Source organism: Papio anubis, chromosome 5 (genome assembly GCF_008728515.1).
Source record: "Papio anubis isolate 15944 chromosome 5, Panubis1.0, whole genome shotgun sequence".
NCBI classification, from domain to species: domain Eukaryota; kingdom Metazoa; phylum Chordata; class Mammalia; order Primates; family Cercopithecidae; genus Papio; species Papio anubis.
The window spans coordinates 170,121,091-170,134,269 of NC_044980.1; the positions used below are offsets into that span (position 1 = coordinate 170,121,091).

The window sequence follows — 13,179 nt, forward strand, 5'->3', positions numbered from 1 at the left end:
GGGAGGGGGCGGAGAGTGCGCGGCTGGCTGCGGCGGCCGGGGAGGCCGGGGAGGCCGCGGCGCGGTCACTGCGAGCCGAGCCGAGCCGCGCCGATCCCATCCGGCCTCGGCACTCGCGCGCGATCCCGGCCGGCGGTGCGGCCCGGCGCGCCAGGCGGCGCCACAGCCCATGGAGCTCGAGAACATCGTAGCGAACACGGTGCTACTCAAGGCCCGCGAAGGTGAGGCGGCCGGGCGGGCGGCCGGGCCCGGGTGCATGGAGCGCGAGTGCGCGGCGTCTGAGCTCCGCGGGGCTACCCAGCCGTCGAATCCCCTAGGCCCGCGGGCCCTGCGCCCTACACCCCGCCCAGACACGAGCCTTTCCGGCCCGTCGTCTTCCTTCTCAGCACCTGCCCCCGGGATTCGGGGCCCAGGAAGGGGCGGGGGTCAGGCCGCCGCCCTCACGGCGGGTGGGGGTGAAGGAGTGAAAGAAGGAGAGACGAAGAGGGAAGGGTGGGACCGGAGCCCCAGGAGAGCCTCTCTGAGTCCTCTCCAGGTGAGAGGTGTAAAGATGCCCCACGTGCCATGGGCCCAGACCCCAGCACCTAGCCTAATCCCGCAGAAAGTTGGTGTTAGGTAAAGGCTGGAGAATGAATGAGCGGACCCTCTGCGTAGCACAGCCCACCTGACTTGGGGAAACTCCTGGTCACAAATGCTACCTATAGGACTGCTACTTGCTCTGTGCCTCAGGACACTGAGAGCAGAGGTGAATGGGTATTTGCCCTCAGGGAGCCCATGGTCTAGTGGGCCTAGCGGACACAGAAAGAAGTGGGAGCAGAGCAGGCTGCGTTGTCAGTATTGTAAGTTCAAAGGCCTGACTGGGGAAACCAGTCTGGTGGACCGAGTGTGTGTGTAGCTCCTCGTGGCTCCCACCCCAGATGTTATCAGACACTTGCTCTGTGCAGGTCCTGGGAGAAACACAAGGACCAGACCGGGTCCTCACTGCCCTGTGGTCAGTCTGCCCCCACCTGCCACACCCCACCTCAGTAACATGATCACTGACCACCCACTCTGCCCTACCTTGTCCAGGGTGCTGGGGAAGCAGCAGTAAACAAGACTCTTCTTTTTGGAACTGCAGGGCAAGGAGGGAGATCATGACAGTTTTTCCTTTACTGGGCTTCCAGGCTTAAAAAGTCATCTGCTTCACCTTTCTGCCCCATTTTACACGTGAGAAGCTGAGGCTCAAACCAGGGATTAGCATCAGTCACACAGCAATATTGTGATTGACTCAGGCCTAAGACACAGGATGACCGGCACAGTCTATAGGAAGCCCAGAGGAACCTCCAGCTGGGTGCCACACCTGGCACCCCATGCCCACCCAGTGCCCTGGCGAGGTGCAGCTCAGAAATGGCATGGCAGGCTGGGTCCTCAGTGCCTGGGGAGCCTGTCTTATCCCCTGTCCCTTATCGAGCCCATGGGCTAGGCCTTCCTCCCAGCCTCTGGGGGCATCTGCCGATTCTGTTCTGCCTTGTCATCCAACGAGCCAGGGAGGAGGGGTGGGGAGGGCTGAAACAGGACTTCTTCCCTAGAGCTGTAACCAGTTAAAGCCTCAGGCCTGCTGATGGCACTGCCTGGCCGGAGAGTGTGGGTACTTTTGGACAAGCTTTGTCAGGCCATGGGCAAGGCACAGGGTGGTGTGGCCAGACTGGGGACTGGTACCTCCACTTGAGAACTCTTACCACAACCTGGCTCTGCCCCTCCCACCTGCATGACTTTTATTTGAGATGGAGTCTCACTCTGTCACCCAGGCTGGAGTGCAGGGCTAACTGCAATCTCCGCCTCCTGGGTTCAAGTGACCCTCCTCCCTCAGCCTCCCAAGTAGCTGGGACTACAGGTGCACACCACCACACCCAGCTAATTTTTGTATTTATAGTAAAGACGGGTTTCACCATGTTGGCCAGGCTGGTCTTGAACTCCTGACCTCAAGTGATCCACCTGCCTCTGGCCTCCCAAATTGCTGGGGTTATAGGCATGAGCCACCGCGCCTGGCCGACCTTCATGGCTTTAAGCATGTCTCTTCTCTCTCAACTTCAATACCCCTTTTTGTGGAACGGTTGGGGGTGGGATATAAAGACTAAAGGAAACCCTGACTGTCACTGAGTCCTGAGCCCAGGCGTCTGGGCGGGTTGCATCAGAACCAACTCATGAACCGGCTTTCCATGAGCTTGGGGCTGGGACCCTTGACGGCTTCCTGAGTGATCTGAGACCCCAAGTGGGGTTTGGGAACCCTTGGTGTGTATATACAGTTGGCACCTAATAGATGCCAGCCATGTTTGGGGTGGGAAGGGAGCTTGGGTTGTGGCCATAGGGAGCTGGGTACCAATCCTGTCACCTCTAGGCTTAGTCATCTTGGGTGAATCGATTCCTCACCTCGGAACCTCAGTTTTCATAGGAAATTGGGCCTGCTCTGGCAGAGCTGCTGTGAGGATGGAGTGGGACAACGCTGGGGCTTGAGACCTCCCTCAGTACCCCTTCTCTTCCCAGGCACTCAGAGGCATGGGGAGTGGGCCCAGGGACACTGAAAGGGGATGGGGAGGGTGGGGAGGAGCCCCACTGACTGGGAAGCCCAGGACAGGATATTTGCATGTGACTCTGCTGCTGCCTTGATGTGGCTGGGAGGGGGGAGGAGGAAGTAACTGAGGGTGGAAGGCTGGCGGATGGAGGGTTGGGTGAGGGACCTGTGGGTGTGGGGGAGGAGTTCCCCTTCTGGGAAGGCCTTGCCCTGGGTTGAGGGGTGGGGGTCTGTTGCTCACTCACAGTGAAGCAATGACTGCAGGGCATGCTCGCAGGAGGCCTCTAGCAAGTTTCTCAGTGGGCCTCTGCAGTAGTTCCTCCTCCAGGCAGCTTAGGTCAGGGAGTCATCCAGGGACCTCGCCTTGCCCCCTCCCTAGAAGGCAACTTCTGCCCTTGCACCACCTGCCCTCACCCAGGCCAGATGGATACAGGACTGAAAAACCAGATGGGAAACTGAGGCCCAGCATGAGAAAATGGTTGTCTAAGGTTGCCATGGAGTTGTTGGAGTTGGGGCTCACCTCTTGACTCAGCCCTACTTAATGTGGACAGCGTCTCCCATGCACCACATAACACACACGGAGAAGCTGAGGTTCACAGATAGCAAGTGATGGGCCTATGGTGTGAATCAGAGATTCAGACCCAGCTCTGGGAGGCTCAGGCCCCTTCCACCCGCCTCAACCTGGTGGCCCACAGGCCACACACGTTTAGCTAGCTCCCTGACACATTTTATTTATTTGGCTGCAGTGAGTTTTTTTTTTTTTTTTTTCTTTTTTATAAAATGAGGGCCAATATTTTATGTGAGAGTCTGAATTTCTAGCTGCTTTTGAAAAATCAGAAGAGCTGGCCTCACTGAGCCAGAAACCCTCCTAGCAGCAATCAAGCAATCAGCTGGTGTTGTCCTGCAGCTGCCTCTGTCACAGGGGCCTTCGCTGTTCCTGGTCATCTCACATCTGGCCCATGTTTCCCACACCTGTTGGGCTCTGCAGGCAATCCCACTGCTGCCGTGACCTCAGCCGCTGCAGGTGGGGTGTCTGCGAGGTCAAGCAAGGCAGGCAGGGGACCGGGGAAGCCCCAGTGTGCAGGGGATGGGGAGTCCTGGGTGCCAGCCCCCTTGCCCCTGCCTTGTTTGAGCATTTGATAGCTCTGATGTGGGGCCTGGTGATAGAGGCCTGGGAGCCTCCTTGTCCCCAGCCTGCCCTGTGCATCTCTCAGGCCTGCCCCACTGGCCTAGAATCTCTCCCTCCTGGGCCTTCTGCAGTTCCCACCACTGCGATGTCCTTCTCCCCTTTCTTCACTGAGGGAACTCCTACCTGGTGGGAAGTAGCTGAGGTTGGACCCATTGTTGGAGCTTCTTGGAACACCGTCCTCCCCCAGCGACCTCACTGCCTCTCTTGGCTCTCCCAGCACAGGAGCCTGAAGCAGGAGAACCACGTGTGTCCTGGAACGCAGCAAGGGCGTGCTGGAGCGTGCAGAGGGAAGGCCTGAGGTGCCGCTCTGCCTTGGCTCTGCCTTGGCTCTGCCTTGGCTGAGCCCTAGAGGCCCTGGACTGCACTGAGACCTGAGACCCAGTGTCCGCTTGCTCCCACAGGTGGCGGTGGAAATCGCAAAGGCAAAAGCAAGAAATGGCGGCAGATGCTGCAGTTCCCGCACATCAGCCAATGCGAAGAGCTGCGACTCAGCCTCGGTGAGGCCTGGGCAGGGCCTGCGGGTGCCAACACAGGGGCCCCTGCCGGGGCAGGGGGAGCCTCCCCTGAGACCTTGCCCTGGGGCAGAGGGACAGGCGTGGGGGATCCAGTGAGCAGGAGGATGGGGACTGCACCATTCAGCCCAGTTTCAGTTCCCGGGCTTGGGATGGGTGGAGAGCAGACAGCAAACAGGGTCACGCTGGGGGTGGGTGAAGCGGGTGTCAGGAATAGGGCAGGGGCAGATTGGGGCAGTTGATACCACTTTGAAAAGGAGAGCCAGCTAGGGTTAGCAGGGCCCACAAGACAGAGGGAGTGGCCGCTGGGCCAGCCCACAGACTGACTGCCTTGGGAGCTCCACGCTGGGGCTTAGCCTCCCAGGCCCAGCCCAGAGGGGTGACTAGCAAAGCCTTGACCAGAAGCCCTCAGCCTGGGCATTGTGACAGGGTTACTCCTGGGAGGGGACAGAAGGGCTCGGGACCCCAGTTCCTGCCAATCTTGGCCAAGGCCCCAGGTCTGAGCAGCACCCACGGTTGCTGAGGCCCCCGGTGGCCTGCACGTGGGCAGAGCACACCCGGGCTGCTCCCACCTCCTGGGAAGGAGGCCCAGCTGAGAGCGTGCCGGAAGCCACAGCTTCCTCTCGCACTTTCGCCAGGCAGGCAGCAGGTGTGGGCCTGGCTGGGGCTGGGCTGGGCCGGAACCTCACGGACCGCACCCAACCCCAGTACTGGGACATACGCAAGTCGTGTAAATCAGGAGACGATGCAGAGAGGTGGGTGGAGGCCTGGTCTCTGGAGCCAGACTCCTGGCTGTGTGACATTGAGCTAGTCAGTTAGCCTCTCTGGGCCTCACAGCCCCAAAACAGCTGTGCCCAACTTAGGGTTGTGGTGAGGGTTCCGAAGAAGACTGTGGCTGCCACACTGCAGAGCTGGAAGCTGTTGTGGGGGCCCAGGGTCTGGTGGTGTGGGCAGGAATGCCCCACCCATGTGCTCTGGGGCTGTGGACCCAGCAGCTTCCATCACTGCCCACAGAGCGTGACTATCACAGCCTGTGCGAGCGGCAGCCCATTGGGCGCCTGCTGTTCCGAGAGTTCTGTGCCACGAGGCCGGAGCTGAGCCGCTGCATCGCCTTCCTGGATGGGGTGGTGAGTGCAGCCCAGCCCTGCCCAGCCCTGCCCAGCCCTGCGGGTGGCCGAGGTCCCAGCCCCATGTGCCCCTCCTCCCCACACCTGCTGCTTGCTCTGTCCAGACCTCCAGCTTCTTTGCTTTCCACCCTGCAGGCTGAGTATGAAGTGACCCCGGATGAGAAGCGAAAGGCATGTGGGCGGCAGCTAATGCAGAATTTTCTGAGCCACACGGTGAGTGAGCAGTGATGGAGAGATGACAGGATCCGCCAGAGCCCAGTGTCAGGGAGAGGAGCGACCACAGTGTCAGGCCTCTGAGGGTGGTTTCTCCACACAGACGTGCATAACACACAGCCTGGGCAGAGAGTGCCCTGGAGCTGCTCCAGGCAGCACGGCGGGCGTGCAGCCCAGGGTATGGGCTGGGCTTGGGCCAGGCGGCCTCCCAGTGGCTCTTCTGTGCTCTGCCTCACGGGTGGGCAGCAGGAAGGAGTTCAGCAACCAGGCTGGCTGGCACACCCCCGGCCTGCAGCCTCCCATGGCACCAGCCCGAGATGCCTGACCCCTCTCCCCTGGGAGTGGGTAGCCGTCCAAGGGAACCCCTGCACTGACCTGTCTGGGGCTTGTTCCCAGGGTCCTGACCTCATCCCAGAGGTCCCCCGGCAGCTGGTGACGAACTGCACCCAGCGGCTGGAGCAGGGGCCCTGCAAAGACCTTTTCCAGGAACTCACCCGGTAAGCCTGTCCCTGCCCACAAGCCTGGAATTGTGCCCAGAGGAGGGAGCTTCTGGGGGTCAGGAAGACTGTGAACAGCTCAGTGGCTGGTGAGGGAGCTCAGCTGCCCAGCCCTGGCCTTGCCCCTGCTGTGTGACCTGAGCAGGCTGCCTCCCCTCAGTAGCACCCACAGCTTCAGCACAGGCTGTGTGTCTCCCCACTCGGAGGTCAGCAGGAGGACTGGCCGACGATGATACCTGTGGGCTAAGCGTGTGCAGAATGGGAGGCCTGGCCCATCGAGCCAACAGCCTGCAATGTCAGGGGCTGGCGGGTGAGCTGGGCCTGCCTTCCCTCACTAGGCTGACCCATGAGTACCTGAGCGTGGCCCCTTTTGCCGACTACCTCGACAGCATCTACTTCAACCGTTTCCTGCAGTGGAAGTGGCTGGAAAGGTGAGCTCCCTGAAGGCTGGACTGGGACAGGCCAGGTTGCTGGGGTTCTTCCCAGGCCTTGGGCTCTCCTGCTCAGCCAGTGTTCGCTTCCCCACCCCTTGCCACAGGCAGCCAGTGACCAAAAACACCTTCAGGCAGTACCGCGTCCTGGGCAAAGGTGGCTTTGGGGAGGTGAGTGGCCAGGCCAGTGGCCCTGGAAGAGTGAAAAGGGTGGGTGTGTTGGGCCCTGGACCACCCCCTGGATGCCCAGCAAGGGCACAGCTGGCCTCCATTCGCCCCTCTCTGCCTGGCCACAGGTGTGTGCCTGCCAGGTGCGGGCCACCGGTAAGATGTACGCCTGCAAGAAGCTAGAGAAAAAGCGGATCAAGAAGCGGAAAGGGGAGGCCATGGCGCTGAACGAGAAGCAGATCCTGGAGAAAGTGAACAGTAGGTTTGTAGTAAGTACAGAAGGAGACTCTCCCTTCCCCTTGGCCATGCTGGCGCACTGGCCCTCCCTACCCCCCAGGCCCCACCCTCCCGCACGGGATGCCGGGAAGGGCGGGTTTGGGGTGTTGACGCCAGGCTTGGGGAGCAGGGTGGGCCCAAGGAGTGGCACCGAGAAGGCTTTTTTGGGCAGCCCTGCCGCCAAGCGCCCCGCAGCTCCTGCCTGAGGGCTCGGGTCCCCTCGGCCACAGGTGAGCTTGGCCTACGCCTATGAGACCAAGGACGCGCTGTGCCTGGTGCTGACACTGATGAACGGGGGCGACCTCAAGTTCCACATCTACCACATGGGCCAGGCTGGCTTCCCCGAAGCACGGGCCGTCTTCTACGCCGCCGAGATCTGCTGTGGCCTGGAGGACCTGCACCGGGAGCGCATTGTGTACAGGTTGGGACGGCTCGGCCACCCCAGGGGCTTAGTCCTTCCCTGCCAGCAACTGCAACTGGGCCTGGACGGAGGTGGCCAAGGCTGCCGATCAGGCCAGACTACAGAAGGACATTGGTGTGGGGGCTGTGGCACTGGCTGAACTCACATGCCAGGCCAACTTGAGTGGCCCAGACCTAGGCTTTGGGCTCTGGTGGACCCACAGGGGAATCCTGACTTTGTCACCCCTCCACCCCCCACCATGTGACCTTGGGCCAGTCAGCTCCCTGCTCCCAACACTGTTTCCTTTTCTAGGAAGCATAGACTGTAATTCCTACTTCCCAGGTTGTTGGAGGAGCCCAGTGAGTTAAGTACAGAGTGCCTGGCACACGGGGCTGGGTAAGAGAGCGCCCTGGCTCTGATAGTTGCTGACTTCCTGTGAGCCTCACAGCAGCCTAGTCAGGGGACAGATGAGTAGTCCCATTTGATGGAGACGAAAGGCAGAGTCAGTCATCAAGGGGTGAGCAAGGCCACTGGGGAGGCCTCTTGCAGGTGGAGCTGCCTTCCACTCGCCTAGAGAGTCCTGGGAGTCCTAGCTCTATAAATCCTTCCTCTGCTCCCTTGAATCCAGGCTGTTGCCAGGGAAAGCAGGGCTGTCTGTCGCCCTGGTAGCAAATGAGTCTTGCACCTTGCTCCACACCTGGCCCCAGGAGGCAAGTGAGCTAGGAGGGGCTGACCCCGTCTGGCTCCCTGGCAGACTGAGCAGCATCTGACCCTGTTCTTCTTTCTGCACAGGGACCTGAAGCCAGAGAACATCTTGCTGGATGACCACGGTGTGTGGGGGTGCCTGGGGTGGGTCAGGGTGGGGTGAGATGCAGAGGCCTGGCCTGTTAACGGGTCTACCTGTTTCTCCGCCCACATTCAGGCCACATCCGCATCTCTGACCTGGGGCTGGCTGTGCACGTGCCCGAGGGCCAGACCATCAAAGGCCGTGTGGGCACTGTGGGCTACATGGGTGAGTCTTCTCTGCCCGGTGCACTAGCCTCCTGGGTTCCCTCACTATCCAGCCATCCAGCCACACCCACTTCTGTCAGGGAGTCTTCTCTCAAAAGGGGCCTCAGCAGAAAGGGCCCATACCAGTGCTCCTCTTCTAGAGCTTAGGAGACCAAGACTCAGCCAGGGCCGCACACAGTTGGGAAACCATGTCATTCATTTGCTCAATACTTTTTTTTTCTGAGACGGAGTCTTGCTCAGTCGCCCTGGCTGGAGTGCAGTGGCGCGATCTCCGCTCACTGCAAGCTCCGTCGCCTCCCAGGTTCACGCCATTCTCCTGCCTCAGCCTCCCGAGAAGCTGGGATGACAGGCGCCCGCCACCATGCCCGGCTAATTTTTTTGTATTTTTAGTAGAGACGGGGTTTCACCGTGTTCGCCAGGATGGTCTTGATCTCCTGACCTCGTGATCCGCCCGCCTCGGCCTCCCAAAGTGCTGGGATTACAGGCTTGAGCCAACGCGCCTGGCCGCTAAATACTTATTAAACCCTGCTATGGCTCAGCCTGCAAGTGGCCACCGGGGGATGGAGGAGAGAGACCCTCCATCTGTTTCTGTGGCCCCAGTCCCTGCCCTGCCTGTGCCCATCTGTGAAGGAGGCCAGTGGAGGGGCCAAGATGAGGCCCCACATTCCACTTGGAGACTGAGAGACACAGGAGGCAGAGTTCTGGCTCTGCAGGCACCGCCTCTTGCCTGTTGCGTGGCCTTGAACCAGAGACTCCACTGCTTCCAGCCTCACTTTGCTCCACTGTAAAACGCTCATCATACCTGCCTCCCAGGGCTGCCTGGAAGATGAAAAGAGAGAGTTCAGGGAAAACTCCCCACGGGGCTGCCCTGGAAGGTAGGAGGTAGTCAGAAAATAGGAGTTTCCTTCTTCTCACTGTTATTAAATCCAGAAGTTGCAAACTGGTAGCCACGTGGGCCCAATTTGGCCTACATTTGTGTTTAAGTCAAATTGTTTTTAGTAAGCCAGATGGTTTCACATACAAAATACAGATTTCTGACTTCTTGTGTAAAATCTGAAGACCCAGGGACCCTGGGCATGGCCCCCTGCAGGGCTGTACCCACCCGCTTGATGGGGCCTGCGCTCTCCTACTGGCCAAGGTCCCCCCCAAGCTGGGACGGCACCTGCCTGGCCAACAGGTTTGAGTGTATCCCAGACCTAACGTGCGCTGGCGTTCCTGGGGCCTGAGGGTCCACTGCCCGCCTCCTGCCCAGCCCTAACTCCCATGCCACCCACCCAGCTCCGGAGGTGGTAAAGAATGAACGGTACACGTTCAGCCCTGACTGGTGGGCGCTCGGCTGCCTCCTGTACGAAATGATCGCAGGCCAGTCGCCCTTCCAGCAGAGGAAGAAGAAGATCAAGCGGGAGGAGGTGGAGCGGCTGGTGAAGGAGGTCCCCGAGGAGTATTCCGAGCGCTTTTCCCCGCAGGCCCGCTCCCTCTGCTCACAGGTACGGCAGCTCACGGAAGCCTGGCCAGCTAGGGCTGGGGTGGACGCACCTTTCCCTCCCTCCCACCCACTCACCCGCCTGCCCGGCCGCCTCACCCCTGCCTTGCCACAGCTCCTCTGCAAGGACCCCGCCGAACGCCTGGGGTGTCGTGGCGGCAGTGCCCGCGAGGTGAAGGAGCACCCCCTCTTCAAGAAGCTGAACTTCAAGCGGCTGGGAGCCGGCATGCTGGAGCCGCCCTTCAAGCCTGACGTGAGTGCAGCCCACTCCTGCGGAGGGCGGGGCCCAGCCAGGGCTGGGGCTCAGGGGCTCTTGTAGTATCAGCCAGGATGCTTCCATTGCAAGTGGCAGAAAAAACAATCTAGTGGCTTAGCCACAAAAATAAAGATAATTCACAAAAAAGAAAAGCCCCAGGATAGTTCCAGCTTTTGGCATGCCTGGATGGGGCTTGGGGCTTCTGACAATGTCCTAGGAACTCTCTCCCTCCCCTCCCTGTATTGTTGAATGTGTAGTCTTCATACTGAGGTGGCTCTCCCCAGGGTGTGGCAGCAGTGGGCCCCAGCAGCTCAGCCGCCACAGTGGACAGAGAGCATCTTTCCTCCCCTCCCCTCCCCTCCTTTCCTCCTTCATTCTTTTTTCCTTTCTTTCATCTTTTCTTTCCTTTTTTCTTTTTTTCTTTTCTTTTCTTTTCTTTTTCAAGACAGGGTCTTGCTCTGTCCCCCAGGCTGGAGTGCAGTGGCGAGATCTCGGCTCACTGCAACCTCTGCCTCCCAGGTTCAAGCGATTCTCCTGCCTCAGCCTGCTGAGTAGCTGGGATTACAGGCACCCACCACCATGCCCAGCTAATTGTTGTATTTTTAGTAGAGACGAGGTTTCACCATAATGGCCAGGCTGGTCTTGAAATCTTGAAATCCTGACCTCAGGTGATCTGCCCACCTCGGCATCCCAAAGCGCTGGAATTACAGGCGTGAGCCACTGTGCCTGGCCTTGCCCAATAATTTCAAAAGAAATCCTCATGGGGGAAAAGAAGTACCAAGACTGATGTCCATTGCCTCTCATTACTCATAGTCCCTCACTGGCCACACCCAGATCATACGCCCACCTGACCTTGCACCAATGGGGGAGCTCAGTTCCCCAGAGAAAAACCACAGTGCAGTTGCCAGCAGTGGGAGGGGCTGTTGGGCTGGCCGTCCTTCTGTGGGTGGTCACTTCCCCTTATAGAGTCTCACCTGTTAACTGAGCATCTCAGTGGGCCAGGCACTCAGCAGGCAAGAGTGTCCTCTAGCTGTCAGAGGCCAGGTGGCAGAAAATCAGCCTAGGCCGGGTGCGGTGGCTCAAGCCTGTAATCCCAGCACTTTGGGAGGCCGAGACGGGCGGATCACGAGGTCAGGAGATCGAGACCATCCTGGCTAACACGGTGAAACCCCGTCTCTACTAAAAAATACAAAAAACTAGCCGGGCGAGGTGGTGGGCGCCTGTAGTACCAGCTACTCGGGAGGCTGAGGCAGAAGAATGGCGGGAACCCGGGAGGCAGAGCTTGCAGTGAGCTGAGATCCGGCCACTGCACTCCAGCCTGGGCGACAGAGCGAGACTCCGTCTCAAAAAAAAAAAGAGAAAACCAGCCTAAACTCACTTAAGCTCAACATGGAGTGTATTGGTTCATTTGGCCAGAAAGTCCCAAAGTAGGGCCAGCTTCAGGGTTTTCTGCTGTGTGCCAGGATTCTCCAGCTCTTGCCTTGCCTTCAACCTGTTGACTCTTTCCCTCCCCATGAATTAGGCTTCTCTGTGTGACAGTCACAGGGACGGTTCTGACTGGCTAAGATGAGGTCATGTGCTTTCCCCTTCCCTTGTCTGTGAGGACCGGGTCCTGTAATTAACGGTTCACCAGTAACACTGGAGAGGCCCGAAGGATGGGCAGGGCAGGCCCGGCTGATAGCTGACACACGTTTATTGATTCAGCAAATAGCTGAGTGCCCATTTATGCCAGACCCTGGAGATAATGAGGCCCACTGGAGCCAGTCCTGCCCTTATATTCTAGTGGGAGACACACCCAAATAAACCAGTAAGCCAGAAGGAATTCCAGGTCATGTTAAGTGTGATAAAGAAAACTAAAGCAAGCAGCCGGGCGCGGTGCTCACGCCTGGAATCCCAGCACTTTGGGAGGCCGAGGTGGGCGGATCACGAGGTCAGGAGATCGAGACCACGGTGAAACCCCGTCTCTGGCCGGGCGCGGTGCTCACGCCTGTAATCCCAGCACTTTGGGAGGCCGAGGCGGGCGGATCGCGAGGTCAGGAGATCGAGACCACGGTGAAACCCCGTCTCTGGCCGGGCGCGGTGCTCACGCCTGTAATCCCAGCACTTTGGGAGGCTGAGGCAGGTTGATCACCTGAGGTTGAGAGTTCGAAGACTGGCCTGACCAACATGGTGAAACCCCGTCTCTACTAAAAATACAAAATTAGCTGGGTGTGGTGGCGCATGCCTGTAATCCCAGCTACTCGGCATACTGAGGCAGGAGAATCGCTTGAACCCGAGAGGAGGAGGTTGCGGTGAGCTGAGATCGCACCACTGCACTCCAGCCTGGGCAACAAGAGCAAAACTTAGTCTCAAAAAAAAAAAAAAAAAAAGAAAAAGGCCGGGCGTGGTGGCTCAAGCCTGTAATCCCAGCACTTTGGGAGGCCGAGACGGGCGGATCACGAGGTGAAGAGATCGAGACCATGCTGGCCAATATGGTGAAACCCTGTCTCTACTAAAAATACAAAAATTAGCCGGGCGCAGTGGCGGGCACCTGTAGTCCCAGCTATACGGGAGGCTGAGGCAGGAGAATGGCGAGAACCCGGGAGGCGGAGCTTGCAGTGAGTGGAGATCGAGCCACTGCACTCCAGCCTGGGCGACAGAGCAAGACTCTGTCTCAAAAAAAAAAATAAATAAATAGAAAAAAAAAAAGAGAAAACTAAAGCAAGCTACGAAGATGGCAGAGAATGATGGTGGGGGGAGTACTTTTAGACACGGTGGTCTCTGGGGAGGTGATGGTGGTGCAGAAATGTAAAATATGTGAAGCGGAGAGCCACGCCAAGATTTGGGGTGTGAGCATTCCAGGCAGAAGAAACAGTCAGGCATTGCAGTCCTGAGGCAGGGGCCAGCCCCGTGAGGGGCAGCAGCTGCGAGGACACCTGTGTGGCTGAGTGAGCCCGTGCAGACAGAGGAGTGCAGGTAGGTTCTCAGCAAGACGGGACCAGTGGGGCACCCTGGGCAGGAATGTGAGGTATGGGGAGTGGGCCATAGTGGGTGTGAGTGGAAGTGGGGGCGCCAGCGAGGGGGCT

The 13,179-nt window shown here is 59.1% G+C and overlaps 1 protein-coding gene across 4 annotated transcripts in view; it reads left to right on the forward strand.

Annotated features, from left to right (window-relative positions):
• GRK6 (G protein-coupled receptor kinase 6) overlaps window positions 1-13,179 on the forward strand; it is a 17,378-nt gene continuing 4,199 nt past the window's right edge. For 3 of the 4 annotated variants that reach the window (XR_002522893.2, XM_003900593.5, XM_009209649.4), the window contains exons 1-13: window positions 1-221; window positions 4,142-4,237; window positions 5,267-5,379; window positions 5,515-5,592; window positions 5,989-6,089; window positions 6,428-6,520; window positions 6,628-6,691; window positions 6,817-6,957; window positions 7,195-7,385; window positions 8,157-8,194; window positions 8,287-8,376; window positions 9,654-9,862; window positions 9,974-10,111. Coding sequence is in view for 3 of the 4 variants with exons in the window: in XM_003900593.5 (XP_003900642.1) it covers window positions 170-221; window positions 4,142-4,237; window positions 5,267-5,379; window positions 5,515-5,592; window positions 5,989-6,089; window positions 6,428-6,520; window positions 6,628-6,691; window positions 6,817-6,957; window positions 7,195-7,385; window positions 8,157-8,194; window positions 8,287-8,376; window positions 9,654-9,862; window positions 9,974-10,111 (1,404 nt within the window). In the remaining variant the exon portion in view is untranslated. Of the gene's footprint in view, window positions 222-4,141; window positions 4,238-5,266; window positions 5,380-5,514; window positions 5,593-5,988; window positions 6,090-6,427; window positions 6,521-6,627; window positions 6,692-6,816; window positions 6,958-7,194; window positions 7,386-8,156; window positions 8,195-8,286; window positions 8,377-9,653; window positions 9,863-9,973; window positions 10,112-13,179 lie in introns of those variants that run through there. The other variant, XM_031666624.1, reaches the window with a different exon arrangement.